The following is a 27,910-nucleotide window of genomic DNA, read 5'->3' as shown; positions in this document are numbered from 1 at the left end:
AGACATATAAAAGACAACAAATACAGTTCACCAAGTAAATAATAAGAAAAAGAAACAATATACATACTAGAACAGTAGAGATGTTCCCGATTCTTAACAATAGCAAGTTTATTGGCCGGTACTTACAAAACACTTTTTTAAAATAATTTGTGTAAAAGATTATATCATTTGTGTAAAAGATTATATATTTTGCACTTTTTTTCCCTTTATTTGAAAGTGCAGCTGTAAAGAAGGTGAGGGACGATGCCATGCGGAAAAGGGCCACAGGTTGGACTCCAACCTGGGCTGCTGCAGTTAGGTCCCAAAAAGAAAAACAAGAGCATATTGCTGGGAAGCATCGGAGTGTGATGGCCGGTTGCCATGGAGACAGAAACCACCTGCAAAGGCAGGTTTGTTTACCACTTAGCCAAAACTCACGACCTGTGAGTCACAACAGCCTCCCCTCCTTTTAGTAAATCAGCCCCCTCCCTCCATCTCCTGCTGTCGATTATGGCCACCTCCATTATAGCCCCTTCCGTCCACCTCGCAGCTCTCCTCGCCGCTCTCCCCCCTCCTACGCTCTCCTTCAGACGACTGCTGTTCAAACACTCAGACCCTCAAGGGGCAAGGATGAAGTCATTAACACTGCTCTTACACTCTTGGAAAAGGACAGAGGTTATCTTTCCACTCCATACCTCTTTCTCGCTGTCACTTTCGGCCACTACTGATGTGTAATGAGGCCTCTACTAAACATACACTCACTGAGATTCATTGAAGAAACACTGATTTGTTTTTTTGCTAAGCAGATGGACTTGACTTAAAATTGTCACTTACTCTTTGCTGTACCAGCTGATGTTACACACATATAAGTTTGCTTTTCACTTTGACTCCAGCAGTCTGTCTGGGCAGATGTTCATGATCCATATCTAATTTAATCCATCAACTATCAGAATATCTTTGGAAAAGAAAAGAGGTGTGCGGAGACCTGATCAGGTGCAGCTGAATGTGGGTGGCCAGGGCTTGTTTGGACCGTTTGTTTTCATTTCACTTTATATTGCGTTATCATGTAGGTGTAGTCTGGGAGTTTTGGGACTTTTGAGATGAATGAAAACACAAATAACACAAATAACACAAATAATCACAGAGCGACAGAGAGGCAGAGAGGCAGAGAAAAAGGACTGAGCTTTTTGATAAAGCCTGTAGGATAATAGGTTCACTGTGGCACGGATCAACTTGGATCAACATAAAAAATACACAAAATGTAAAGGTCAAGCTTGCAGCTTCTTTCTGGAGGGTTCCTACAAGATGCCAACCTCCAGTTCTGAAAATCGAAACCAATGCAGAAGTGCCTTTAAGTTTAATTCTCTCTACTGGCCAAAGGGAGCGACTCCTCTGGTAGCAAAAAGACGTACGCTAGTATAAGAAGTCTATGAGAAAATGACCCTTCTAACTTGATTTACAGTATAACCTCAGTAAACATTGTAAACATGACTTTATGGTCTCAATAGCTAGTTTCAAGTCTTCTTCAATACAGCATGATGTCTATTTAGTAAATTATGGTCAAATTTAGCCATAAAGCAGTGTTCGCTTTAGAGCGTAATTACCTTTTGATTGAAAGGTCGCTCCCAGAGCTAAATACGGCGTCTCTCTCACCCTCGTCCATAAACCAATGGTTGTGAATACATACACTTCTTATATAAAGTCTATGGTTCCTACTCTAATCATGTACAGAAAAGAAAATGAGTCTATTGTGAAGCTGAGCTGTGTATCTCTGTGTCAAGTGTGTAACTGCATACAGATGGATGAACAAAAGAACTTTGAAATGAATAAATTTGTGGATGATGAGTGGTAAATCATCTTGAATTTAATGGCAGTCAGAGCGTAACTGTACTTTTAGCTCATTTCCTGTGCTTTGTTGCTGTTTTTCATTTATTTTCTCTGCAATGAGACATTATAAAATATATTTTATCTGTTTAGCAAATATTAAAAAGCATACCATCTAAGGATTAGATATCCATCAGGTTTTTTCAACACAGTTGAAGTGGTGGAAGTGATATTCTTTTTACTACAGTTAAAGAAACCTTGAGGCTTTTACTCACCGGGTTCGTGACAAATAAACAACATGAAAATGCAAAATATTTGCCTGTGAATATTATATGTCTAGGGCTTTTATTGTGAAAGATCAGAACCGATGGTGTTGATCTGGTGTGCGCTGCCTTTGTCCTGGTTGACTGGAGAAAAAAAGTTTAAATAAAGTCACTGTGTGTGAAAAGGCCTTTAAAAAAAGGAGGAGGAGGACTGAGGTCTCATAGCATTCTGAAATAAGACAAACATGAGGAATAAATACTCCAGAAACCCACAAGGACATTATCAAGATATGAACAGGGGGAAGAGTTACTATATCTGAAAATGGGAAAAACAGTCCTGTAAGGCAATATAGATTATGCTTAACTGATAAACTGAATGGGAGGCCTAAGTGGAAAAAAAAAAGATGTCAAGTTATGCCTGCTGTAACAAAATGTGTCCATTTCCACGCTCCATTAAACCAACTTTGACAACACTGGTTGTCTTCAGTGTTTTCCACTGTCGACTTTCAGTAAATCTCTTTAGTCATTTTTAACAGATATTCACTACTTAAGATAAATACAATGGAATTGGAAAAAAAAAAGGTTTTTAAAAATAAATACCCTGGAAATCTACAACACTCGCACTCCGCAGTCCATTTTTAACTGCTGGACTTTCCTCTGGAAAAAAAGAACAAGAAACCGTCTGCGTAGCCAAACTAAAAAAAACAGCGGATTCACCAGATGGTTTTGATAACCACTTAATCAAACACAGACCTTAGTGTTATAGTAATGGAAACTTAGAATGATTCAAATTTAACAGGAATATAAGAATCATTCTTGTCCATGTGAACGTTTTTTAAATTCTATCAGCTGTTAGGGTGCATTTTTTCATATCCACTTCCAAAGTAAAGGTCAAAATGTTCCCTCAGAAAAATACAGAAATGATTCAGTAGTGTTGCTTTTCACCTTTAGATAACGTTATTTATAAAAAAATAAAAACATGGCGGTGGCTGGGCCCATTGTTGCTAACAGTGCTTACAGCTGGTAGATCGACTTCATTCTGTACCGAGATAACATTACTTTACTCTGTTTTTACTTAACAAATAGTTGTTTGCTCCTATTTTAATGCTCTGAATATCCAATTTAGCATCTTTAAAAGTTCATTACTGTTTAAACTGGTGGCGTTGCTTTATTATGCTTTTATATTATCATTATATCAGAGGTATGAAATGGTACTAAAATGACAACAATATTGTTTATACCAATTAATTCTGGGACAATATATCGTTAATGAAATATACAACAGTAGATATCCTGACAGGCCTACCCAGAAGCGAAACAACTTAAGACGATAACAAAATGACTGACTATACTGCCCAATACATTTCTCTGACTGACTGGGTTTTACTGTGATGTTTTTATTTATATGTTTAAAGTCAGAGGTCTAATCTCCATTCTCATGTTTTAAATAGTTATTCCATGCTGGCTAAACAGCCAGCATGGAATAACACTATGAACAAAAAATCTTTTGTAAACATTCAGGATCATCAAGTTTTACAGTGCATAGAGTAAACAGACACACCTGGATCTCACACCTGGATGAGCTGGCATGGGACGGGCTGCACCGCCTGTTTTTTACAATACTAAAGCAAGGATCGGTTTAAGAGGACAGCTCTGAGTGTCAGGGAGGTGGAAACAAAATGTTTCACAAAACGGGTGGAGCTCGGTTTAACTGTGGATCTGGGCACCTACTTCAATGGTAAAAATGAGTCAGTGTCCTCATTTAAATACATATTTGTGGTGTGAGTGGTGATTAATAGCATTGCAAATGGTGCTTGAACCTGGGAAAGCAGTGTAAAAACAAAGAGCTGTAGTCATGGTTACCGGGTTACCAAGGGAACAAACCCCGCACAGCTGAGTGGTCCCATCCACTCTAAAAAACTCAATTGTCTACAAGGGGTTGGAATCATTTTCATTTACTGTGGACTAGAATAATAATTAAAAACTGTTACCATAAATACTCTCTTTTGTGTCCACTTGTTGAAAATAGCACCTTCTCTCAAAAAGGTCTGAAAAACACTTCACCTGTTTATAAGTGAAACCAAAACACTGGAATGAGATATGAGAATAGATCAACATGTATGTGGACAGCATGGAGTCGAGCCATGTACAGCAAATAACGATGACTCACCTCTGCGAGGTGTAGGCACATATGTTTGCTTTTAGTTTTAATTTCCAGGAAAAAAATTATGTAGAGCCTGAGGAGACATCCTCTGTTGGTGTCCTGCGGTTTCTAATACATTTCAAAGACATGCAAATCAGATGGAACCAAACGGACACCCAACTAGCCCAAAGGTATGACTGTAGGCGGATGTTTGTCTGTCCAGGGTGTTTCACCCTCTTGAAGTACACTCATGACGGCTGGAATAGGTAGAAACACTTCTGTATTTAAAAAGGTTATAAAGGCAGTTTTTAGACAAAACATAAATAAACAAAAACACATAGAAAGTGCACAAATGAAGAGTGTGTCTTATTGCGAGTGTGTTCAATAAGAAACCCACTGTGCTGTTAACTGTGATCCGATAAGATGTTCCTTCTTTTTTTTTATTCATTTCAGAACATTTTGCTGCTAAAAAAATCAAGAAACTTCCTCGTTAAGTTCATGTCAAAGCCCCATCTTCCCAGGGAAGCCAGCTGATTGTCTGCTAACAAGACGTTTATAGATACAAGACCACAAACTTTTGGACTGACCCCTTTCCCACAATAATATGCATGCTTTAAGGTGAGTAGATCTTCCACTAATAAGACAGTTTAATGCAAAAAAGCACTTCCCAGCAAGTCATTTGTCTGTTGTGTTTACTGTTTCTTTACTTATTCTACATTAGTAGGATGCATTTGACTTGATGCAATGTTGTGAGTGCTTAAAAGCTTTACAGTCATATAACATGATGTTGGACAACTCGAGACATTAGTCAAACCCTAATGCAGTAATACAGCTAATAGCATCAGGATCCCAAGCAGATAAGTTAAGTGGGAACTTAAACAGGACTGAAGAGCTGAGAACGGCCACAAAGAACATGTGCAAACAGTCAAACTGTTGATATTTTGGGAAATATGCTTATTCTCTTTGTTGCCAAAAGTTGGAGAAAAAGAGAAATACCACTCTCATGTTCATACAGTAAATATGAAGCCAAATCCAAGAGACGGTTAGCCTAGCTTTAGGTACACGAATCTGAAGTTTTTGATTCAAATCAAATTTGGCTTATTGCTTTTTTTGTACAGACTCTGAGAATCTGGCAATTAGAAAAAACATTGGCATGAGATTAAGTGATGATTTAGATCACATTAGCAGCATTACATTATCATCTTCATGACAGCTAGCCTGGCTTTGTTCAAAAGGTAACAAATCCACCTATCAGCACCTTTAAATATTACCAATAAACACACTGTATCACTATCTGTCACAACAGCAAGTCCAGAGTAAGCTGAGGAGGAACAACCTTAAAGGAACATAGAACATAATCAGACCCTAACGGTGCAGTGATGAGCCAAAGAAGATGTCTGTAAAGATGAATAAGCATTTCATGAATCCTGGCTCCCCTAGCAGTATTCTTTTTATTTATTTTTCAATAGCACACTGACTGTTGTTGCTTTTTATAAACTGGCCGTTACGAGGTTAAGAGATGCATAACAATCCTTCAATTCCTTTTTCTATGTGAAGCACAAATAAGTCCCAGAAAATAGTGTGACGTAAGTCTACCTCATCCATTTGAAAGAATGAGAAGAAATAATGGGGAGTGTGTGGCTTCATTGACAAGGTAATTGGTTTTGTGGGAAGGTCAGCTTTGTACAGCTCTGACATACACAATGGGCGTTGTGTATTATCCTATGAGGCAGAGTTTTTTTGTTACTGTGTAACATAAATTATGTATTTACTGTTTAACTCTGTCCCCGTCATCATTTTCCTGATATGAAAAAATATAATAATTTTTTTTGTTATGGTGCCTGATAAGGCTCCAAACTATCAGATCTGTTACTCAAACTGGGCTTCATGAATCTCATTCATAGACCGTATACAAGAAGCTGACTTTGTCAACTTGAAGTCTTCCATTGAATTGTGTACTGCCATTTTGAAGACTCAAGTTCATCATTTTGGCCGTGGCCATCTTGGTCTTTTGCAACCATAAGTGACCCCAGAGGTTGGAACTTAGTACAACCGAACGCTTAAAGTGGCCCTATTATGCTTTTCCACTTTTTCCCTCTCCTTTAGTGTGATATATATTTTTGTACATGTAAAAGGTCCGTAGAGTGTAAAACCTGAAGTCCACGCCTAAAAGGAGTTACCCTCCCCCTCAGACACACTGCTCCTGAGCTCCTGAAATGGCTTGATTGAATTATCTCCTTCACTTCTGTAACTTTATGAGGTCACAATGTAACGGAAGTGACGTAAAACTCCTTCAAACAACAAAAGAGAGAGAGGGAGCTGAAGCTCCGCAGGAAGAGTTTTTTGAAATGTGAAACGTTGACCAATCACAACAGAGCGGGCTAGCTGACCAATCAGAGCAGACTTTGCTTTCTGGAGGGAGGAGCAAGCGCTACAACAGAGCATTTCAGAGAGAGGGTGAGAAAAGGTGCTGCAGGAGAGCCAGGATGAGAAAAACAAGGCGGATTATGACTTCATGTTGTAGTGTAACTTGAGATAAAAATATGCACCCGGAAAATGGCATAATAGGGCCTGTTTAATAACATATTTTTGTTGTAAGACAAAAGTTGTAAGACAAAAACGCAGACAACTCCTAGACTGAACAACCCTGTGGTAGCATCCTGTCAATCACAAGGTACGCCCCTAAAGCAGACCCTGCTTTATCATCTATTTTAATCTATTTGATGCCATGATTTACTAAATGATCATCATCCTGTTTTGAAGAATATTTGAAACTATCAGACTTCTTTTTGCAACCACAGGAGTTGCCAATAATGCAGATTTATGGCACTTAAGCATTGGCATTGATTTTCAAACGCAGAGGTTGCTGCCTGATGCTATTTCATGTCTCACCGCTTCATGAAGCAGCCCCTGCACACAAAGAATAAAACAGCCCTGCGATGTTTTAACGCAGGGCTGTTTTCAGTCTGAGAGCCAATATACTACAGCCTTATAGAGTGTGGCTGTAGACTATTAAACTTTAAAAAATAAAATCAACCAATCAGATTTACACATCAGCTTATTCAGTAAAAAGAGGTTAATGTGACAAGAGAAAAAATCATGAAGCCCCCAAAATGGGATTTGTTCACTTCAGAATCAAATTAAAAATGGTGTTTTTCATGCAGTACAAACAAAAAGCATCAATGACTTAAAAAAAAGTGAAAAGAGAAAGAGACAAGATGATTCACTGAAGCCACACTTGACCTTCATTGCGTGCTCACAACCAAATAAACAGCAGGTGTGTGTTTTAAAAATACAGATGGACACAAGAAGCTACCCCTCTTCTCTACAGAGGAGCTGCATCACAAATGAAGTTATGCAGCACGTGAAAGCCGTGTCACCAGCAATTGTAGCTGCTTGGAAAAGATTGACATCATTCAAGCGGCAGGAACCGGATGCACCAAGCGAGACGTCACTTTCTTGGTAGGAGACATTTACAGAAAAAGGTCTCAAGCACCGAACACAGTATTTCTGTTTTAACTATAGCTTTAAGCTTGTATGCCCAAAAAATAAAAAGTGATGGTGGAGATTTGGGTCTGAACAGAGCACTCTGTTCATTTGGACCTTAATGGAGTCCCTCTGTGCTTTACACCAAGGTGGAGAGTAAAACAATCACACTGAGTGGTTCCTGACACAGGTCAACGAAAGACAAGTGGCACAAAATGATAAAGAAGGACACGGAGGATGAAATGGAACACGCTGAGTATATAAAAGTGGATGTTTGACTTTGTCTCCTTTGCTTGTTGTTTTGCTGCTGCATTACTTTCTGTAAAATCAAAAGAGCTCGATTGCCACCTAGTGGACACATGGCAAGACTGAAGTTTGATCAGAAAATAGAACAAATATATATATATTTTCCTGACAGGTGAGAGGAAAACAAAGTCGATGGTTTCTCGAATAAAGCCTTTTTTCTACAGTATGTGGGTGAAACCCTCCTGTACGTCATCCTGCAAAATGAAATGATTATGCCAAGTGTATACAGCTATAGTGATTATTAAAGAAAGGACTGGTCTATTTGAAAGACTTTGTTAGACTGCTATCATCAAAATAATTTTCATACTAACAACACCGGATCAACTGATGTGAAAAGTGTCGCTCATAGTGACAATCCCACGGATTAAAAATCAACTAATTCTGCAGTTCCCCTCAGATCTACACTTTTTTTTAGCATGTTTCAGTTCAACGTTTTGGTTTCAAGGTCCACAGTTTTACTGTTCTGCTTTCAACAGCATCTTATCTAGCAGGCAGCTGTTTTAACCACTAAGACCTCAACACCTCAACTATACTACTCAACACCAAACAGCAGACTTTATACATACTTTTTGCAGCCAGCTGGTGAACATAGTGGATCTACACAGCCAGACATTTCCCTCAGGAGTTGACAAAGAGCTGCGAGGGGAATACATATTGAACCTAAATTCATCAGGTGGAAGTAAACAGAACTTCAAATGAATTCCAATGTTGCTCCATATCTGCTGCATATTGGAACAGGCAACCCTTTGTTAATTTCACCATATTATCTTGCAATATCCTGTAATAACTATTTTGTTCTTTATTTTGCCACTTGAGGGCAGCACAAATCCCTGAGGGTAAATCTGGCTCATTATCTGCTACATGCTCCACTATGTGCACCAGCTAGCCTATAACCGTGTCTGTCTGCTGTTTCGTGCAGAGCAGGTTAATTGTACATTTGGGTTTGTCTTTCGGCTTTATTTACTGCAAACAGCTGCCTGCTGTGCATGAAAACAACACTTTGAATGCAGGGAGGATGATCCAACACCGTACATGTATGTTTCGGGTCTGACAGCTAAACAATCAGCTGAAACTCACAATAAATCCCTGTAAAGTCAAGGGAAGCTGCAGATTCTTGTGATAAATCTGTGTAGGTCCATCACTACGAGCGACCCCATTCACTTTGTGACATTGTTTTCACATTGTATTTTGATACATTTATAAGTAAAATGATGACAAGGTCTGTAGCTGTAAAATTTGATAACGTGTCATAAAATTCACCCTTCCCTCAAACCTTTGCCCATCTAGCAAATCACATCTCATCTTTAGCTGTGTTGCAAAGTCAGCTAGGGCAGTTTTTTTCTTTACCTTAAAGAAGTCGCTGCATTGTCCCAGCTCTGCTTCTTGATCATTTCACCCCTTATGATGGATCTGCAGAAGCAGACTGCATGTGGCAACCAGGAGAATGATAAAGGTCAAGACTGTCAGCATGTCAGCACTTTAAGAAGAATCCACTAACACAACTCAGAGTGTGTCTCTATATGGTGGAGCTTCACTAGGTTAAAGTCATGTAAAATCATTGCACTGTGTCAGCTAATTACAGCAGCATTGATGCCTTCTCCATTCTTTTTGTCTGAAAAACATCATTTGTGAGACTCCCTCACTTAAACAAATGGCCACATTAACCCTCATATTGCACGAAAGAACCGGGAGACCTTCAAGGACCCCTGGGGGGCCTCGGGAATCCGCTGGGAGTGAGTGATTTGGGGAGTTACTTGTTCCCTGTGATGCCACTAGATGTCCTACAACCAAACCCCGGCTGTAGCTGCTGATAGCGTATTAACAAGCAGAGACCGTCTCCATCTGTTAAATCTCACACCCAGTTTAATGGGAAATAAAGAGCGTACTGCTTCTGAATATCGATCGCTCACTCTGATCAATTAGTGCTTATTGACGCCGAGAGGTGCTTCTAGGAAAAAAACAATCATGTGTGGACAGGGGCGCCGCTAGGGATTTTGGGCCCCATGAAAAGAATCTTTACAGGGCCCCCAACACAGCGGCAAAATTTTTTGATGCTATTTTACATACAATTATGCATTTTAATGGTATTTTTGACTATCATTACCATATTTGTGAAAGAAGAACAGCATGACAGTTGACATGTACAGTAGGGGAAGAATATAAAACATGTGTGATTATATGTTAGTTAATAACTTAGTGTCATTATTTTTTCTGTATTATAATTTCATCATCATTAGGGGCCTCTCTGGGCCCCCCTCCATCATGGGCCCCTAGAATCCGTCTCCTTTACCCCCCCTTTTCGGCGCCCCTGTGTGTGGAGGTCTGTGCGTCATAGGGACCCCGGCGGCGGCGGCGGCGGTGCACGTACAGCTTCTCCGTCGAGCCTCAGACCTAACGATCAACCATCAGCGCGTTAATTAAGAACCCATCAAGCGACCTTAACCGGAGCGCCTCAACCCGGATGACCTCCGGTGTGACGGAGAGAGAGAGAGAGAGAGAGAGAGAGAGAGAGAGAGAGAGAGAGAGAGAGAGAGAGAGAGAGAGAGAGAGAGAGAGAGAGAGAGAGAGAGAGAGAGAGAGAGAGAGGAGAGAGAGAGAGAGAGAGGGAGAGAGAGAGGAGAGAGGGAGAGAGAGAGCAGTGCCGGAGGAGATGCGCATATCTGCAGGTACTCTCTAGCGCGGTCGTAAAACGGGAGTCTGGAGCAAGTCGGCTATTATTAAAGCGATGCCAGGGGTAACCAAGTACAATTTAGTGGATGACGCGCACGATTTGAGGATCCCCATGCACAACGACGAGGTGTTTAAGCATGGGGTCTGCTTCGAGGCTAAGGTAAGGACCCTCTGCAACAGATACTTTCCATGAGGCAGAATGGGAGCGGTGGGTTATTACTGGATGTGTCAAACGTGAAGATGAGGGCTGCTCATGTCACTGGTACTGTAACAACAGCCACTGTGCATTGTCACCCATAGGTTTATGTTAAGGGTGTTTATTGACCTTATAATACTTTACTTTACTTTGAAATGTTTTGAGATTGAGTCGTTTTTACCTCACCTGCAATAATGAAGTGCTGCTTTAACTGATTAGTTGATTAATGCTGACATCATTTTTTCGTTATATCGTTTTTGATAAACTTTTGATGAGGCTAGAAGAATCCTTTTGACATATTTAACATTTTTCTTGGTTTTTTGGCACCAAGCAAAATGTAATGTAATAGAGCTGCTACATTTTCTCCATTAATAATTGAGTAATCGTTTGATCTACAAAACATCAGAAAACTGTGGTGATTGCATTATATGTCTTGTTTTGTCCACCCAACAGTCCAAATCCACCAAATATTCAATTTACTATGATGAAGCAAGGAGAAGCAGCAAATTCTCTGTCTGAAACCATCAAATATTTTACATTCTTGATTGAAAATAGAAATCTGATCAAAAAAGATAAATTTACTGTGGATTGACTGATTGACTAAGTGTTGCAGCTCTAACATGTAATTAGTTCCTCATTGAGTAATATTTCCTGAAATGTCTGACAAAGCTGTCAAAACTACAATAGCAATCAACAATCTGACAGTCCAGCGCTCCCCAAAGTAATCAGTGCCATTCATTCCCTCAAACTGTCAATCTTTAAACATTTCTCTTAAATTTTGCAGTACATTGGCAGTTTGGAGGTTGGACGCCCCGGCAGCCGAATGGAGATAGTTGCTGCTATGAGGAGAATCAGAGTAAGAAACTTTAAATATGTGACCTCCCTGAATCAGACCGCTGAACTTGAGTCTTGTGACAACAGCAGTCCAAACACATTAACTATCAGTGGTTGATGCAGGTGCATGAACATTTACTCTCTCTCCTGTGTGTTATGTCTCCCCTTGTGCACGGTGCTCAGAGTGTTCTTACTCCCCTAAACATCCTCTTCACACACAAATCACTAGTCTGCGAAACTGCACACTCTGCAGATTCAGTGGGTTGTCAGTAGCGGTTTAAATCACGGCTCGATTCCTAGGACAGCTCAGATTTTATGGCTGAGGAGAGATTCAGCGTGCAGGTTTATATATGATAGCGTCTGAAAAACTGTCCACTCTCGAGCCCCTCTTCAGGCCACACAAGGCCACTGGAAACACTGCGATGCCTTGTCAGTTACACATCACTGCAGCATTACAGAGAAGCACAGGGAGGAGAGGATTTAGCTGCTTGTCAGCTGTTGGATCTAATCTAACGACCAAGTCACTGAGTCAGTCGGAGGTCGGCCACATCACCAGTTACACCCAGGAAGCATTTAATCCTGATCCCTCATGTACAGTGTGCACTATAACGCAATTTGATTTTACTGGCAAATATTTTGTGATGCTGATATAATTTCCTCACAACACATATCTTTCAGGAATCTCAAAAAAATCAGATTTTCAGATTTTTGGGAATTTCTTTATCAAAATGCATTATAAAGAGCTTTTGATACAACAGCTTGAATTAAAAAAATGAACCCACACAATGCCAAAAGGTAATCCTAGGGCTGTTGGAAATCTATGTAATGCACCTTAAATAATAAATGGTAGGAGACAAAAAAAATTGAAGAAAAGAAAATGCATTAAGAGACAAAAAAATTCAAATATAGTTAAGAGGGTGATATTGAAGAGATTCAAGTTGATAGCATAAAAGCAAGTGTGTAAAAGAGTCGGGGGCTCTTTGTGAGAGCGGTAATGGCACAGTAATTAAGAGCCTCTGCTTCTGAGGAGAAGGACTCTGAATATTCAAAAGCTGAGTTGTCCTTAAAGCACTCTCAGGGGCTTAGAGATGAGGCGAGAGTGAGTGGACACAACCTGTGGAGCATTAGTTATGCCTGCGGGCGGTGGCTGATGTGCATGAAAATGTATCTACACAAACACTTCCTGTTTTCCACTTCATCTCCGTTTGACAGCAGTGTGTGTGGAGATGGATGGTCCTCTCCTCCCAGTGTACACGTGGTTGCATTGGCCCTGATAACACATATGCATTGTGGGAGTTGTGTCCTTCACCTGAGCATCTACTACAGAGGACACCTCCCACACAACAATAAGACTGATGAATAAGATAAGAGCGTATGACAAGGAATCTTCTAATGAGGTGCTTTCCTGCAGAATGTGACACAGGTCACACCGGCTTAAAGAATAAACTGCACCAGATTCATCAGGCCTTAAATCTCCAGATAAGACTTGCTATGTTTGTAACAACGATCCCTTTTCTCTACTTCCTGTGAGATTTATTTTATTCTGAAATGTCAATATAAGAGTGATATGGCAGTTCTAATCCTGGTGAAAATGAAAAGAGACAGCGTCAGGTTTGTTTTTACACAAACCCGATAAAAGAAGACAGAGAATTTCCAAGTCTCTCACGCAGAGCGGTTCGTTCGGCGAAATTTTTTTTACACAGAACTCCATCTGATCAATTAATCATCTGATGTTGGATGTTGAGTTTTCAAAGGGAGGCACGTTATTTCACATAAATCCTGGTTGATCTCTAGGCCCCTGGTTTTCGGAGTCTGAGCCTACAGTGTCGGCTGAGGGTACAGGCTCTAGCATTAATCACAAAGGGGATGAAAGTGTCCCACACAGGTCTGCCTCCCTCTGGGACGTCTGACTTTGAAAGCTCAAACAGCTCCCAGAAACAGAAACTGACAGTGTTTACTCAATCTCACATTTACCCTAAGAGGAAAAACTGTCAAAAATATCTTCCTGTCTGCATGATCCATTCCCTCTGTTCACACATTTCATTTATCTTGTGTAAAGGGCTCCATCTCAGCGTATTTAACCCAAGTCACATCTTGCATTATAATCAGTTTGGTTTGAATTAACTTTTTTTTTGCTAACCTTGAATGTTAATTTAAATATACTTTTTCCACAGTATGAATTCAAACTGAAGAATATAAAGAAAAAGAAGGTCAACATTGTCGTATCCACTGATAGTGTCAAAGTGATTTTGCGCAAAAAGAGGAAGGTCAGTCCTGTAAAATGCCACTTTATTTGAATTACACCTTTTTTGTCTTTTCACCACCTTTGTCACTGTCAACCAACATGTTTCTTTGTGTTGTAACAGAGAAAAGGATGGTCTTGGGATGAGAATACGGTCTTAGTGACACAGGACCCAATCTACAGGTATGTATTAAATCAACAACAAAGACACCAAACAACCTGGCAGCAAGTAACCAACTTGATATAAAAATCGTGTATCGTCTTCCTTTTAACAGGATCTTCTATGTCTCACATGACGCCCAAGACTTGAAGATCTTCAGTTATATAGCGAGAGAAGGCCAGAGCAACGTTTTCCGCTGCAATGTGTTCAAGTCCAAGAGGAAAGTAAGTTTGCTCATTCTTAAAAGATAAGTCTCTTGATATTATATATTTTTCTTACTATCAACAACACGTCTCACTCCTTACCCGATCCGTACTTTGCGTGTGTAAATCTTAACATAGATGATAAAGAAGTAAGAGAAAAAAAACATTGCTGCATCGGAAATCCTTGATGGAAGTAGATTGTGTTTTTAAAGGAATTGTTATGTATTCCTTCCTAGATTTATCTATTTCTGTCAAACATAAAAAAAAATAGTTCTATGGCATTTATTCGCTTTATGTATTTGTTTACGTTTTACAAAGGGTTCAACTTGAGCCCAGCCATACAACAATGATAGCATCATATCCACACAGGGTCGGCAGTATACAGCTGTTAAATAATGCAGGTAGCTTGATATCTACTGCACAGACACTAGAGGGTAATCAATCTTCTCATCTAACTCTCTGCAAGAAATAATAAGCATGTTCCCCAAAAGAGAGAGCAACAGGTCAAGCTGAGGAGGCTGCAAAGTATCAAGAGACGACAAACACATTGTTGGTTTTGGTATTTTTGTGGATTTTGTTGGTATTTTACAATAGTGCAGAATATGTCAAGCTTTGTTCTTCCAGTAATCACCGCCAGTCAATCAAACCATTTTGTTGACAGCTCCATTCTCTACACATAGCTTCTAATGATGATATTATGCCTGTTGTCTTGGTAATGTATTGTCCTGTTGGCTCCACATATGGCAAATTAATCTGAGAGCCACAGCCCTCCTGTGCGTTCAGCTAAAATGCTTATGAATCTCCACATATCTGCATATCAAGCAGGGAGATTTTTTATCCTCCATGACAAAGACAGCATCAGTGAGTTTGACTCCCATCCCTTCACCATGGATACCAGTCTGACAGTGACTTAGTGAGGCTGAATACTAATCATCCTGGTGGGAAGAGAGGGTTTTTTTTTTTTTCACTCAGCGGTTAAAGACATTTTCCTCACCGCCTAAACGAACACCCACAACAAAGTCAGGGACACGGCAAGTGGTGCCGGAGTAGCTCCCCGGGGCCGCGCAGCCTTATCTGGGTGCTGCAGACCAAGTATGTGTGCTGAGTAGGAGGAGATGGACCAGCTGATAATAGGAGATTTGATTTATTTTCATCACGGCATGTTGCGGCCCAACAGGGCTTAGATGTCAGCTCGGTGCACCAACAGAGCCTTTTGTGTTTGGCCTTGGGAAAAGGGGGCTGGTAGTTTAACCTGACGATTTGAAAACAAAATGAAATCAATGGAGCAAAATTTGATTGCATAAATCAATTTCATCACTTTACTCCTGTGTTATTATTTAAATATTTTTTTGCTCTTTCACTTGATTGATCTGCTTTCAGGCTTGAGTTACCTTGACATATTGACTGGATGCCTCAAGGCAGGATCATCCTCCTGAGGCAGATGACAATACATTCATTGCAACTCTCGTTTCTGCCAGTATGCAATAAAGAAAGCACAAAAACTCATCTTTAGTGAGATTGGGGAAGGACATGGACTGCATAGTACAGCTTTAGAAGGACTGGTGTCTCAAAGGCCACAGTGAATTTCCTTGCCTGTGTGCCTTAATTTAAGCCAGTACAACACATATATATATTTGATCTATAATACTAATAATAATATAGATTACCTGTTATATATAGAACATTTAAAAGCCGTTATATACAATAAAGACAATTTTAAACACCTTAGGGCTGCAACTAACGATTATTTTCATTATTGATTTATAGTTAAAGGCATTTATTGATTAATAGATTCCCTAAACGCAAGGGTGACGTCTTCAAATCCCTTGTTCTGTCTGACCAACAGCCCAAACAAACCCATTCAGTTCACCAACCTGCTATGAGTCAAAGAAAAGCAGCAAATATCCATATTTGAGAAGCTGTAACTAATGTTTCACATTATTTAAGCATCAAAATAGTTGCCGATTTATCTCTGTTAATCAACCAATCGATTCAGCTTGAGTGAGAAAAAAGCAATACATTTTGATGGGAATGGTGGCTTTTGTGGAATTTAAAGTAAAAGTTGAATAATTTTTTTAAGTTTTCGCCAGGTAAACTGTCCCTGATCGATCTCCTGATGACGCTGACACACCTACTGAGCCTCCTGCAATAACAACAAACTTAATCGTCACTCCCTCTGCATTCAAAGTTATTGGTCTATTTCCCTCTGAAATAGACCAATCCATCACTCTGACAGCAGAATGCATGCAGAGCAGATGGACAAGGACAATGTGCTCGTAATATCTTCCGTCTTAAATTTGGACTCAATCTCTCCTCCTCTTTCCCTCCTTCTTCATTTTTCACCTGCCATTCTGCCCCCACATTCCTCATTTTCTTCCTGCTGCTATTTTTTTAATCTTTTTTCTCTGAACACACACACAAGTTCATCTATCCGTTTCCTGTGCATCTCTTCTGCCACCTCATTTTCTCCCCTACTGTGCCCGTTCATTTATGCATCCTCCCTTACTGTGCTCCTGCTGCTTACCTCCCCCGCCGTTGCTCTCAACACCCCCAACACATTATTTTTTTCTCTCTGCGTCCTCCCTTTGCAGTCACAGGCCATGAGGATCGTGCGGACGGTGGGGCAGGCGTTCGATGTGTGTCACCAGCTGACCCTGCAGCAGAAAAGCGATGACCAGGAGGATGAGGAGGGGAAGGAGGAGGATGAGGAGGTCGCCCCAGGTGACTCACACACACAAATTGCATCTCCCTCCCGGCTCCGTCTTTCTCCTTCTTGTTCTCCTCCTGCCCCACGCACAAACACAATCTCTTTTCATCTCCTCGCACAGCAACACACAAACTCCCAAGGCCTTCTCTCTGTCTCTATCCTTTTCTTTCCCTCTATCACAAACTAAAAACCCTGAGCGCCTGCAGAAACATGCAGTAGCAACTGAGCACACCTCGAGCAAAGATGTCATTATCCACCACTGCCGATATATATTTTTTTCCAGCAGCTTGCCCTGCTGCAGCTGCAGATGTGTTGTTGGTGAGTCGGGCGATCCATTGATCAAAGACCTTGCTTGTGTGTGGGCTTCTGCCAGCTCTTCGCCTGCTGCTGTGGCTGTCACTGCCTTTAGATATGTTGCAAACTACAAAGCCAGTAAAAATAAAAAGCTGTATGCAAGTTCTCCTTTTATATGTATCTGGTCTCTCCGCAGCAAAGAAAAGATTTGCATTGTCAGAGGAGACCGACCTTGAAGCCACTACAGAGGAGAGCATTGAGTGCGTCTCGTCATCAGACCTAGAGAAGAGTAAAAAGGACGAGGCCCTCGGTGACAGTGAGAAGGTAGAGTACAGAAGTCCTTTTAAATCATTTCAGTGTCGCCCATACAAAGCTATACTATTTTCATACTCAGGAGGTTTTGTAAGGATACGAAAACCACCCTGCAATGTGTAATTTATTGATCCTTATGGCTCCACTCTGTGTGACACAGCAGCTAAAATCAATGTGTTTGTTGGCTGCAACAAACACATTGATTTTAATAACCATTGTCATTATCAAGCTCCCATTAATATTCTCAATTAATCCATTAATTATTAAATTGAGAAAGTGTAAGAAGATAGTAAACAATGCCCCTCATAATTTCCCAAAACCAAACTTTTTAAAATAATTTGTTTTGTGCAACCAACAATCCACCAAATCTTCCATTTATAATCATAAAAAATACTATACTATAAAATTCCAAATAAACAGCAAACATTCATAATTAAGAAGCTTAAATTGTTAATCCACTACTTGTTTCAGCTCTAATAAATCCTGCTACTGAACGGCCTTATTGAAAAACCCCTCTTTCACCGAGACATGACACAAACAAGTTAATAGATTCGTCTCTTAGTCCCTGCTGCATTTACATAAATTCATCCCTTCAGAGGAAACATCAGAGAATAAACAGGGTGTATTTTGGCAGAGCATAACATCCAATATTCTGGAAATTTTTGATCTATAAAGTCAGAAATGTCCTGGTAATAAATAACTCCGGGAGTTTTACAGCTCACAGAGGGTCATGATGAATGTTTGGCATCACAGGGAGTTGTATGAAGATGAGAAAAATGCCACTGAGGGATGTACATCGAGCAACGGCCATCTTTAAGGCTTGTTTGTGAAGAAATCGCTCCAAGAAGCTCTTCAATATTGATGCGATCACATGGTTTAATAATTAAAACATAGCAAAGCTTTCTAGCGTCGCTCTGCTAATCCTGAGATGTCGAACAAGCAGCTATCTGCTCGCTGGTATCTGTCAGCTCATTTTTTAAACCGAGTCTCTGTGGCAGCTTCATAGTTTTGTGTTGGAGGTTTGAATTGATGGATTTTACGTCTAATTAAATGGTTACCTGAGAACAAGAAAATTTGCTTCATTATTTAATTACACCAATAAGAATGCTATTATACAATTCTGCCACAATCAAACAGCAGTATTTCATATGTCAAGATGTCATATGCACTTAATCCCTCCCCTGTGTGTAATTTGAAGGTCAACTGTCCTTCACAGTGAAGCCTGATTCCACCATATTGATCTCCCATCTCAGATATAACAGAGATAAGGCGTGTCCTTCAGGGCTGCTCTTTTTCACAGCAGCACTCTAACATAATTGTGTGAGACATAATACCTGTCCAGGCAGCAGCCCATCCAGTCAATCTGTAGATCTATTTATAGATGCAATCCCCATGAACACACCATCTTCACAATTAGATTAAATTATGCTACTCTGGACCTGAGATTTCTTTGACATGATGAGAGCAAAATGTACAGTATGACTGATTTGTCGTTCTTGTGTTGTGGATCCTCAATCAAAAGGGACCAACTCTTAAAATGTAACTCTCAACAATTAGAACTAAACTTAAAGCTGCTGTTATCAGTATCTTTATATCGACAATGGATCAAATGACAACATGCATGTGAAAGGAGTCACTTATAATGACAGACCAGTAGACCCTCTGCAGTTCTCTCAGCGCCATGAAGCGTTTTAACATCCGTCAGCTCATTATTCTGGTCAGTTTAACAATTTTTGTAAGCTAAAAAATAAAAAAAAATGACACTACACACCTAGCATCAGACACTATTAGCAGCTAGCTGGTGAACATAGTTAGAGCATTTAGCATCTAAAGAGCAAGATGTTTTAACTGGGAGTATCGAGACCAAAACAGAGGTAAAATGAGTAAATAATTAGTAAATATTGTAGATATCAAAGTAAATATAAGACTTATACTCACCAGATGAACAGCCTGAACATGAATTAAGGCAATGGTTTACTAACACATTGGGCTAATCAACTTAAAAATGTGGAACATCTCACTTTAGTGTTTATAGGGTGTTTCCACCACCCTTCCGTCTCCAACTTGTACAATGGCAGCAGAAATTATTTAAAGTCTGAAACATCAGTAAATGTCATGCTTTGGTGTCAGCAGGTACAGAAAAAAGTACTGGAATACTTCACTCAAGGAAAAGTGGCATCCCTTTAAAGACATTTTTTACTAAGTAAAAGTAAAATAGTTGGTCAGTTAAAATACATGCTACAAGAGTAAACGTTGCATTGTCAGACAAGATCATCTCTGGAATCCCATGTGTGCTGAAACTATTTCTTAGACAGTTTACTGTGGTTGCTGATGTAGCTGAAGGGACCAGTAACACATCTAGCCACTTTGACTGTGCGTCCACAATCACTAATAACATTTTTTACCCATAAACAGACCTGCATAATCTTTGCGGAGTCTTCTCCATGGCTTCACTCTGGCCACTCCCAGGGGTAGAGTGGTGCACAAGCAGGTGCCTTTCTGTTTTCTTGTAATGTGATGCATGATTTTACCTTGATTTCTATGTCAGTGTCCATGTGGGGCCACCACATGTAACTTCTTGAGGGGCCTTTAGTGCGGCTCATCCCTGGGTGTGCCTGATGTAGCTGTTCCATCAGAGGAGCTTGTCCCCTCTCCGGTATCACAATGCAGGCTCCCCACAACACAGAGCCTTCCAACACTCTGAACACTCATGCTTATCTCTGTATGTAAAGCATAAAATATCTGTCATGGTTATTAGGCCATCCTCTTAGCACATACTCACGCACCCTTGAGAGTATGGGGTCCTTAGTGCTCCGGGTCCAACATTAACACATGTTCCTCTGGTGCTGGACCACTGGGTTTCTTTGGTAGTGGGAGACGGCTAAGAGCATCAGTGTTACCATTATTTTTACCTCCTCTGTACCTGATAACATACTCATATGCTCTTTACAGTAGAGCCCACCTTAATCATCCTCTCGGATGCCAAATGTGGCACAGCTTTCATCTCATTGAATAAATTCAGCAACGGCTTATGACCCATCAACGGCTTACGATGCAAATCACAAATTTTCTTCCATACAAATATGTTTGGAAATGCTGTACTTGGAAAATAACAGCCAGTTCTTCTTTATCTAAAATAGTACTTTCTGCTGCTGCCATGCCAGTGTTTGTGACGCAAAACCCATAAGTTTCTCATCTCCATCTGATATGCTCGGAGCTAAAACTGCTCCCTCTCCGTATGGGGAAGCATCACAAGAAAGCACCAGTTCTTTTTTATCATTATAGTGCACTAACACACTGCTGGATTACGACGGGTATTTTGACTGTTTGAGAGCATTTTCTTGCTCCGGCCCCCAAGACCACAGTTCATTCATACTCAGCAATTTATGCAGAGGAGCCAGTAAGGTAGACACGTTTGGCAGGAACATATTGCAAAAACTCAACAGTCCCAAATAAGCTCTGAGCTCAGTCGCTGAGGTGGGTGCTGGGGCCTCCTGCACAGCTTTCACCTTTGCCGGCTGTGGATGAAGCCCTGTCTTGTCCACTCGATGTCCTAAGAATATCACTTCCTTTTCCATAAACGGGCACTTGCTTCTTCTTAAGCGTAGTCCTGCATTCCCCAGTCGCTGCAGTACTTGATCTAGTATCTGGAGGTGATCCTTGTCATCCTTTACTGTCAGAATAATGCCGTAATAATGCAACATTTTCTATTCCCTGCAGCCTCCATAGTACGCTGAAAGATGACTAGGCTGGAACTCACGCCAGAAGAATATACTATATAATATATGATATATACATATTAAAGAGGGCAGTTATGCTACATAATAGAGTGCATCAACATTCAATTTTACATCGCACCCCAGAGCCCTTACTGGCTATCGTCTAAAAACACATCAGCCTGTGAACACAATTGATTATCAATTATACAGCCACCTTCCTCTGTGTAGCCTTAACCAGAAAAGAGACAAAACTCAGCCAATTAAACAAGAATTAAATTAAAAAATATATTAAAAAAAATTAAAAATAGCTATGGACACCACGGTGGGGGCAAAAAGAAATATTAGCATGACCACCATAAATTAAATAACCTGACAATTCTTGCAGACAACAGTAAAGTAAAACATCACCAAGCCAAACATTTTACACACCGCGCAGTGCACACACGGGCACACACGACTACATCGCCTAGCAACGGTGACGTTCTCCTCTGGATGTTCTATATCCATGGTAACCAATATCACAGTGGGTTTGTTGGACTCACCCATCTGAACGCGAGTCTTGAGCTCCGGGAAGTCGTCCTCTATCTGCCCCAGCTCCAACTTCTCTGCTCCTTCTTTCTCAATCCATACAACAACCGGTCCAATCGTTCTCTGTGTCCAATTAGGCTATATCCAGTCCACTCCGTCACTCTGGACTCAAAGTGTTCAAACATGTTGGTATAAATTAAGCTCTGCAGTCACTTAAATAGGGATTAACAGTCAAAAACAAGTCCTCAAACCCCCCAAACTGGAAGAAAACTTTGCTCAGTGAACGCAGCACAGTAGCATTTAGCATGCACCTGTTAGGTGTGTTTGACCTTTTTGTATATTACCTAAATTGAGGTACAGTAACGGCAACTTAAACAAATAGTCACGCAATTGTTTATTATATTTCATTTTTGACACAAAAAAGACGACACATTGAACAGATATTTTGTTGTAAGCGGAGCTCTGCCCTCCAGCAGTGGTTAGACACTAGCAGCCTCTTATCTGCTGCAGCTTCTTCTTCTTCTTTGATGTTATGGCGGTCTACAAAAAAAGTGTGATGTGCATGCAGCTTCCTACTTTACCACGATGTTACATCCATATACAGACTGGTTACATCATGACTTTAAGACAGTTTCCTCATTTATAGACAATATTATTAATTACCCTGCTGCAAATTTAGATTTACCTTATTTTTATCCCCTTCCCATTCCATTACTTTTTTAGGACAGAAAAATAAATTAGGCCTACAAACATTTTTTTACCTGTACCTGTAGGACAAAAGTGTCCTACAGGTACAGTAGCCTACACCAAAATGGCTTTGTTACAGTAGAGTAAATTGAATTACCTTACTTCCACCCCTGGGTGTCGGCCCCTAAAAAACAAAGACTGAGCTCTTATTTGTACACGCACCTTAGAGCTCAAGTGAAAATCAATGACAGAAGCAGACAGCAAATCAAAATCCTATCAGCAGCAGCCTCAATAGAGAAACCACAGTGTCTATATTGGTCTTCCTTTGGTGTGAAATACAACTGATCCTTCATGTATTCTGTATTCATACAGCTAGACATGGTGGATATTGCATTGATCTCTGCAGCTCTCTCCTTCAAAGCTTACACGCCCCATTTCTTTGCTGCTCTACACACAACACAGAGAAACCAATTTTTGTGCTGTTGGAAGTTATTTTTGGAAAATGTTATAGATTAATTCACGAACTGAAGTAGCACTGAATGGAGGGACTGGGTAGGTTTTAAGGCTTCATCACAGAAAGTCTTCTGGAAGGCCTTGAACATCAAGCAGTAATGGGGATATCTCCTCTGGATTTTTCAATCAGAATGAAAGGAGACAGTCTTGCTGCTGGTGAAGCGTATCTTCACTGACTCTTCCCCCAGGGAGCTCAGACTGGCAGACTGAGACTGTCAGCTTTTAAACCACTTCTTTAGATGTGTTACTAAACACACAAGCTTTCATATGCTGTTTTACTTTCCACTGTTACTACATTACTTTGGATTGTTGGCTATCTAACCCTACATTTAACTGTTTTTTTCTTCCGATACAGCCCAACCACAGTAATATGTACTCTTACTGTTTTTTTGTTTTTTTTGTTCACTTTATTTAAAATTGTAATATGCAAGATCATTTTTATAAAAAAAATTCTGCCACTGCAAGGTTCAAGAATGGCGTAGCAAGTTCGGGACTGTGATGCTGTTTTTTTTTGTTCAATTCCTGTTGGTGGTGCTTATGTCTCTGTGTTTGATCACTCCAGTGAAACATACATTTCAAGGAAAGAAAACAACACAGTTACATTTTTGATTTATTTGCTGTCATCTGTGTTAGGTGTCTGGTGACCCGTCTCTCCTGCTGGGCTCCCCGATCCTTGGGGCCTCTGTGTCGGGTCAGTCGGCAGAAGAGGCTCCCTGCTCTGCAGAGCACCAGGTCCAGCTCCTCCAGAAACAGCTGCAGCAGCAGGAACAACAGGCACTGGCAGCTTCAGAGCAGGTACTGATGGCAGTTACTGTATCCTGTGGTACCACATCTGTGACATATATTTTCTTGTTCCTGATGAAACTCCTAATGGTGTCATTTTCTCCATGCAGAGTTTACAGTTTACTGAATTTATTCAAGTGAAAAGCCTTGTATCACCAAAATATTATTATTGTTCCTCCTGAAAAGGACATACATGTGTGTACCAAATTTCATAGCAACGCATCCAACATTTATTGAAAGATTACACTAAAACCCACAAACGTTAACCCCTCATGGGATCATCAAAGTCAAAGGTCAAAGGCTTAACCTCTGGGAATCAAACATCTCAAACTGTCATTGCAATCCCTCCAGTAGTTGCTGAGATATTTTATGGACCAAAATGCTGGACCGACCAACGACTGATAGACGGACATTGCTATCCAATGAGTCTTGCTGTTATTATACCTAAAAACACATGACTCTATTTAAAATTGACCGAATTTCAAAAGCATGTTTGTTTGATGAGCGCCTGACAACCAAAGGAACAATTCAGTAACTTCAGTTGTATTAACATGCACATCAAAATCCCCTAATAAGGATTATTGGAAAACTATGTGAAGCTTGACACAAAACGTTTCAGCGCATAATAGCGCTGTTTCCATTTTCAATCAGTGGTGTGTTTAATAGGCTGTGGCGAGATTTACGGTTATTACATTCTCACCTCTTTCATTCCTCTAAACCACTACTTTTGGATAGTTTCACATCAAATTAAATATGCCTGAGTCGTGGTTTCAAGGCCTTTGAAGATTTGAAGCATTTAGGATCCACTGAGGTATTTAATGAGCAGGTTGCCTCTTACTGGTGTGTGTGTGTGTGTGTGTGTGTGTGTGTGTGTGTGTGTGTGTGTGTGTGTGTGTGTGTGTGTGTGTGTGTGTGTGTGTGTGTGTGTGTGTGTGTGTGTGTGTGTGTGTGTGTGTGTGTGTGTGTGTGTGTGCAGGTCCATGTCCTCCAGGAGCAGCTGTCGGTGGAGGTGTGTGCGCGGACTGAAACCCAGGCCAGAGTGCAGAGGCTGCTGCAGCAGAACACCGACCTGTTGCAGCACATCTCCCTGCTGGTCAAACAGATCCAGGAACTGGAGCTTAAAGCTGCTGGCCAATTAACATCTAGTGAGTGGAAAACTGCTTTCTTTCTTATTTAGAGTATATATTTTATTTTGTTTGGTTGCCACATAATGTCATCTCATTTCCTGTTTTTCTTATCTACTAATTTCTGTCATATAATTGTCTTTTTCTTCCTTCCTCTCGGTTCACTTCATCACATTTGTGTGCCTCCTTCCTGTCGTTATGGCTTCTTTTCTCATCCACTTCTGGCACGTAATTAATTATCCCATGGCAGCCCCCTCAGAGGATTCAGTAATGCTCTCTGCTGCCGTGTAGTCATGATTTATCAAATCCTGTCAGCACAGACGTCATCCCTCTCCATGTCATCCCTCGTCATCTTTTCTCAGAGCTCTCTTCTCATGTCTTGTATCTCTGTTTACATGTGATAACTCCCTGTGTTTTGTTTCAACGTACACATTGGTAATTTCTCTCTGTCCTCAGTGGGCTCCCAGGACAGTCTTCTGGAGATCACGTTCCGCTCCAAGCCCCCCAGCTCTTCTTCATCTACGGGCCCTTTTGCAGCTCAATCCCAGGTCCAGATTAGTGACAGTCCCTGGGTCTCCGCCCTCCTGGGGCCCCGCTCTCCGGGCACCTTGGGCACCGACACCAGCCCTCTGGGGCTCAGCGGCAGCGGAGTTCGGCTCGAGTGCTTCCGCTTCTCCTCCCGGGGGCCGGACGTCCAGGAGCAGGGCCAGGACACAGGGGAGACCCCCAGCGACGCAGCCCCGGACGACAGCTCGCTGCTGGGGGAGCAGGTCTTGGGAGCCCTGGAGCTGCTCCGGTTTAGGGAGTCAGGGATCGGATCAGAGTACGAATCGAACACAGATGAGAGCGATGACCGGGACAGCTGGGGTCAGGGGGAGGGGGTGGGGTCTGACGGTGCAGCTCGACTCTTAAACGTACTGAACACAGAGTGTCTGCCGGACTGCTTAGGGGATGAGATGGCTGTGTAGTGGTGCTGGTTTTGAAGCTGAACATTGGACCTATGCACCAGCCTAATGGGAAACGGAATACAGAATCTGAAGGACAGAAATTCAGAATCTGAAAGAGAGAAATCATGTATGTAAACTGCATCTTCGACTGACTCACTCAACTCCGGTTTGGATTTCCTGTGAACTGAAAAAACACTTATATTAGTTGAGGGAGATTTGTTAATAGAAACAGAGATGCAGAAAGTATAACTGAATTGATCATTTTGATCCTATAATGTTTAAGTTTACTCCATTGCGGCTTCAAAAACAAAAATCAAAACAATCAGGTGTACTTCTAGATATGGATTTGTCCCAGTGCAGCCTTATTCAAACTTGTCATGAAGTATAAACACTGTGGTGTTTCAGGCTCCGTCTCTCTGAAAATCTCTGCTGTCTGTTAGTGTGTGCGTTTCATACTGTGTGCGTGTCAGTTTGATGATTGTTGTAGCTCACATCCGTTTAGTTTCCTGACTCACCGGGCTTGTTACACTGTGGTTGTCTGTGTTTATGGAGTTGTGACACATCCGGCTCGAATGTGGTCATTTTTGCTGTTTTTCAAATGAAGACCTGTGAAAAGAAAAAGACCCCTTTGCCAAGTCTGTCTGGTTATGCTAACACATGTGTGTGAAAAATGAAAACCTTACTGTGCTTGCAATGACATGTAATCTGTAATTACACGTGGGTTTAAAAATGAGCATGTATCTCTCAAAGTCTGTTTTTTTTCTCTTTTCAATACATTGTATATAGTTTGATTAACTTATATGCATTGCATAAAAAACATTGCATGATTTAATTCATACGATTCTCCATCCTGTTTCGTATTATTAGAAGAAAGCTTTCTGATTAGACGATGCTGTGTCTCAGAGGCAAACATCTCACTGTGTGCAGGTGCTGCTCCAACCTTGTCCCCGCTGCTTAAAAATGTAGTCGCCACGTACTGTAAATATTATTTGTTAATGTCGTACTGCGTCAACCATAAACTGCTCGGTCACTGTTGCTGCACCCTTTAGAAGAATTGCTTGGAAAGTCCTGTAGTACCATTTCAGAGAAAGTTGGAGGCATATGAGACTCCTGGACTCCTTCGTATTCTTCTGGCCAGCTGTCGCACCAGCTCCACATCGCTGACTGTGAGCCAGATCTCTGAATCACTAAATTGGGGAGGTGTCTTTGAGCTCTTTCCAAAACCGATTAATCTCTTCCCGGCCCTCCTCTCTCCCTCTTTCTCTTCCTCACTCACCTCTCCTCCCCTCTTTTCCCAGAAGCTTGACACCTCTACCCTGCTCTCCTGCACTCGCAATCTGTCTGCTGTATCCACACCCCTCTGTCATTTCCTGCCAAGGTTGTGTCTGTTCACATGAAGTGTACTAAGAATTAAAGTGCACTTAAATCAATGTTCCTCCGTGTGGACTCACATGCCCTTTCTCAAATGCATGTGCCGTCTGCTGTCATGGGGTGTTGAGTGCATTCGTTGTGAGTTACTAATTGCTGAAATACATCTTTGGGTGATATAACCAGAAATATGTCTACTGATGGGCAGCAACGGTTCCTGGGCTGACCTTTTCAGAGTATTTTTCTCATTTATATTGATAACTGAGAAAATGAGACGCGGGGACGCAGACGGTCTTTTGTGGGAATGACGGCTCTCTCTCTGTTATTGTTAGAGATACACCAGCTGTGGTTGGTAAATAAGGACATCTCTCATTAAGCTCACTGTGTGTGTAGACTGCAGCGGCTTGATGTAACGCTGCAGATAAGCTGGAAAATGTGAAAAATATCAGCCATTACCCACCCACATCCAGCCACAACACCCTGTAGCTCGGCTAGTGCAGCTGCTGCTGACACAGATAGTGGGCGGCCTCCAGGACGCGGCCTCTACTTTCACTTACTTGATTATAAAGAAAAATGGTCTGTAGGGTCATTCTGCTCACCCCCTCGTGTATTCTGCAGGTAA

General features: G+C 41.1%; 1 protein-coding gene across 1 annotated transcript; it reads left to right on the top strand.

Moving 5' to 3' along the window:
- The first annotated feature begins 10,726 nt into the window (after positions 1-10,726).
- On the top strand, positions 10,727-25,941 carry LOC129089206 (carboxyl-terminal PDZ ligand of neuronal nitric oxide synthase protein-like). Its single transcript, XM_054596591.1, has 10 exons — positions 10,727-10,831; positions 11,652-11,723; positions 13,876-13,968; positions 14,068-14,126; positions 14,219-14,327; positions 16,898-17,027; positions 17,504-17,631; positions 23,700-23,861; positions 24,826-24,994; positions 25,430-25,941. The coding sequence occupies exons 1-10, from the start codon at positions 10,727-10,729 to the stop codon at positions 25,939-25,941; spliced, it is 1,539 nt and encodes a 512-aa protein (XP_054452566.1).
- Positions 25,942-27,910: the final 1,969 nt, after the last annotated feature.

The sequence above is a fragment of the Anoplopoma fimbria genome, chromosome 3 (genome assembly GCF_027596085.1).
Source record: "Anoplopoma fimbria isolate UVic2021 breed Golden Eagle Sablefish chromosome 3, Afim_UVic_2022, whole genome shotgun sequence".
NCBI lineage: Eukaryota > Metazoa > Chordata > Actinopteri > Perciformes > Anoplopomatidae > Anoplopoma > Anoplopoma fimbria.
Note: the sequence above shows the minus strand (reverse complement) of the source record. Positions and strands in the feature narration are given on the sequence as shown.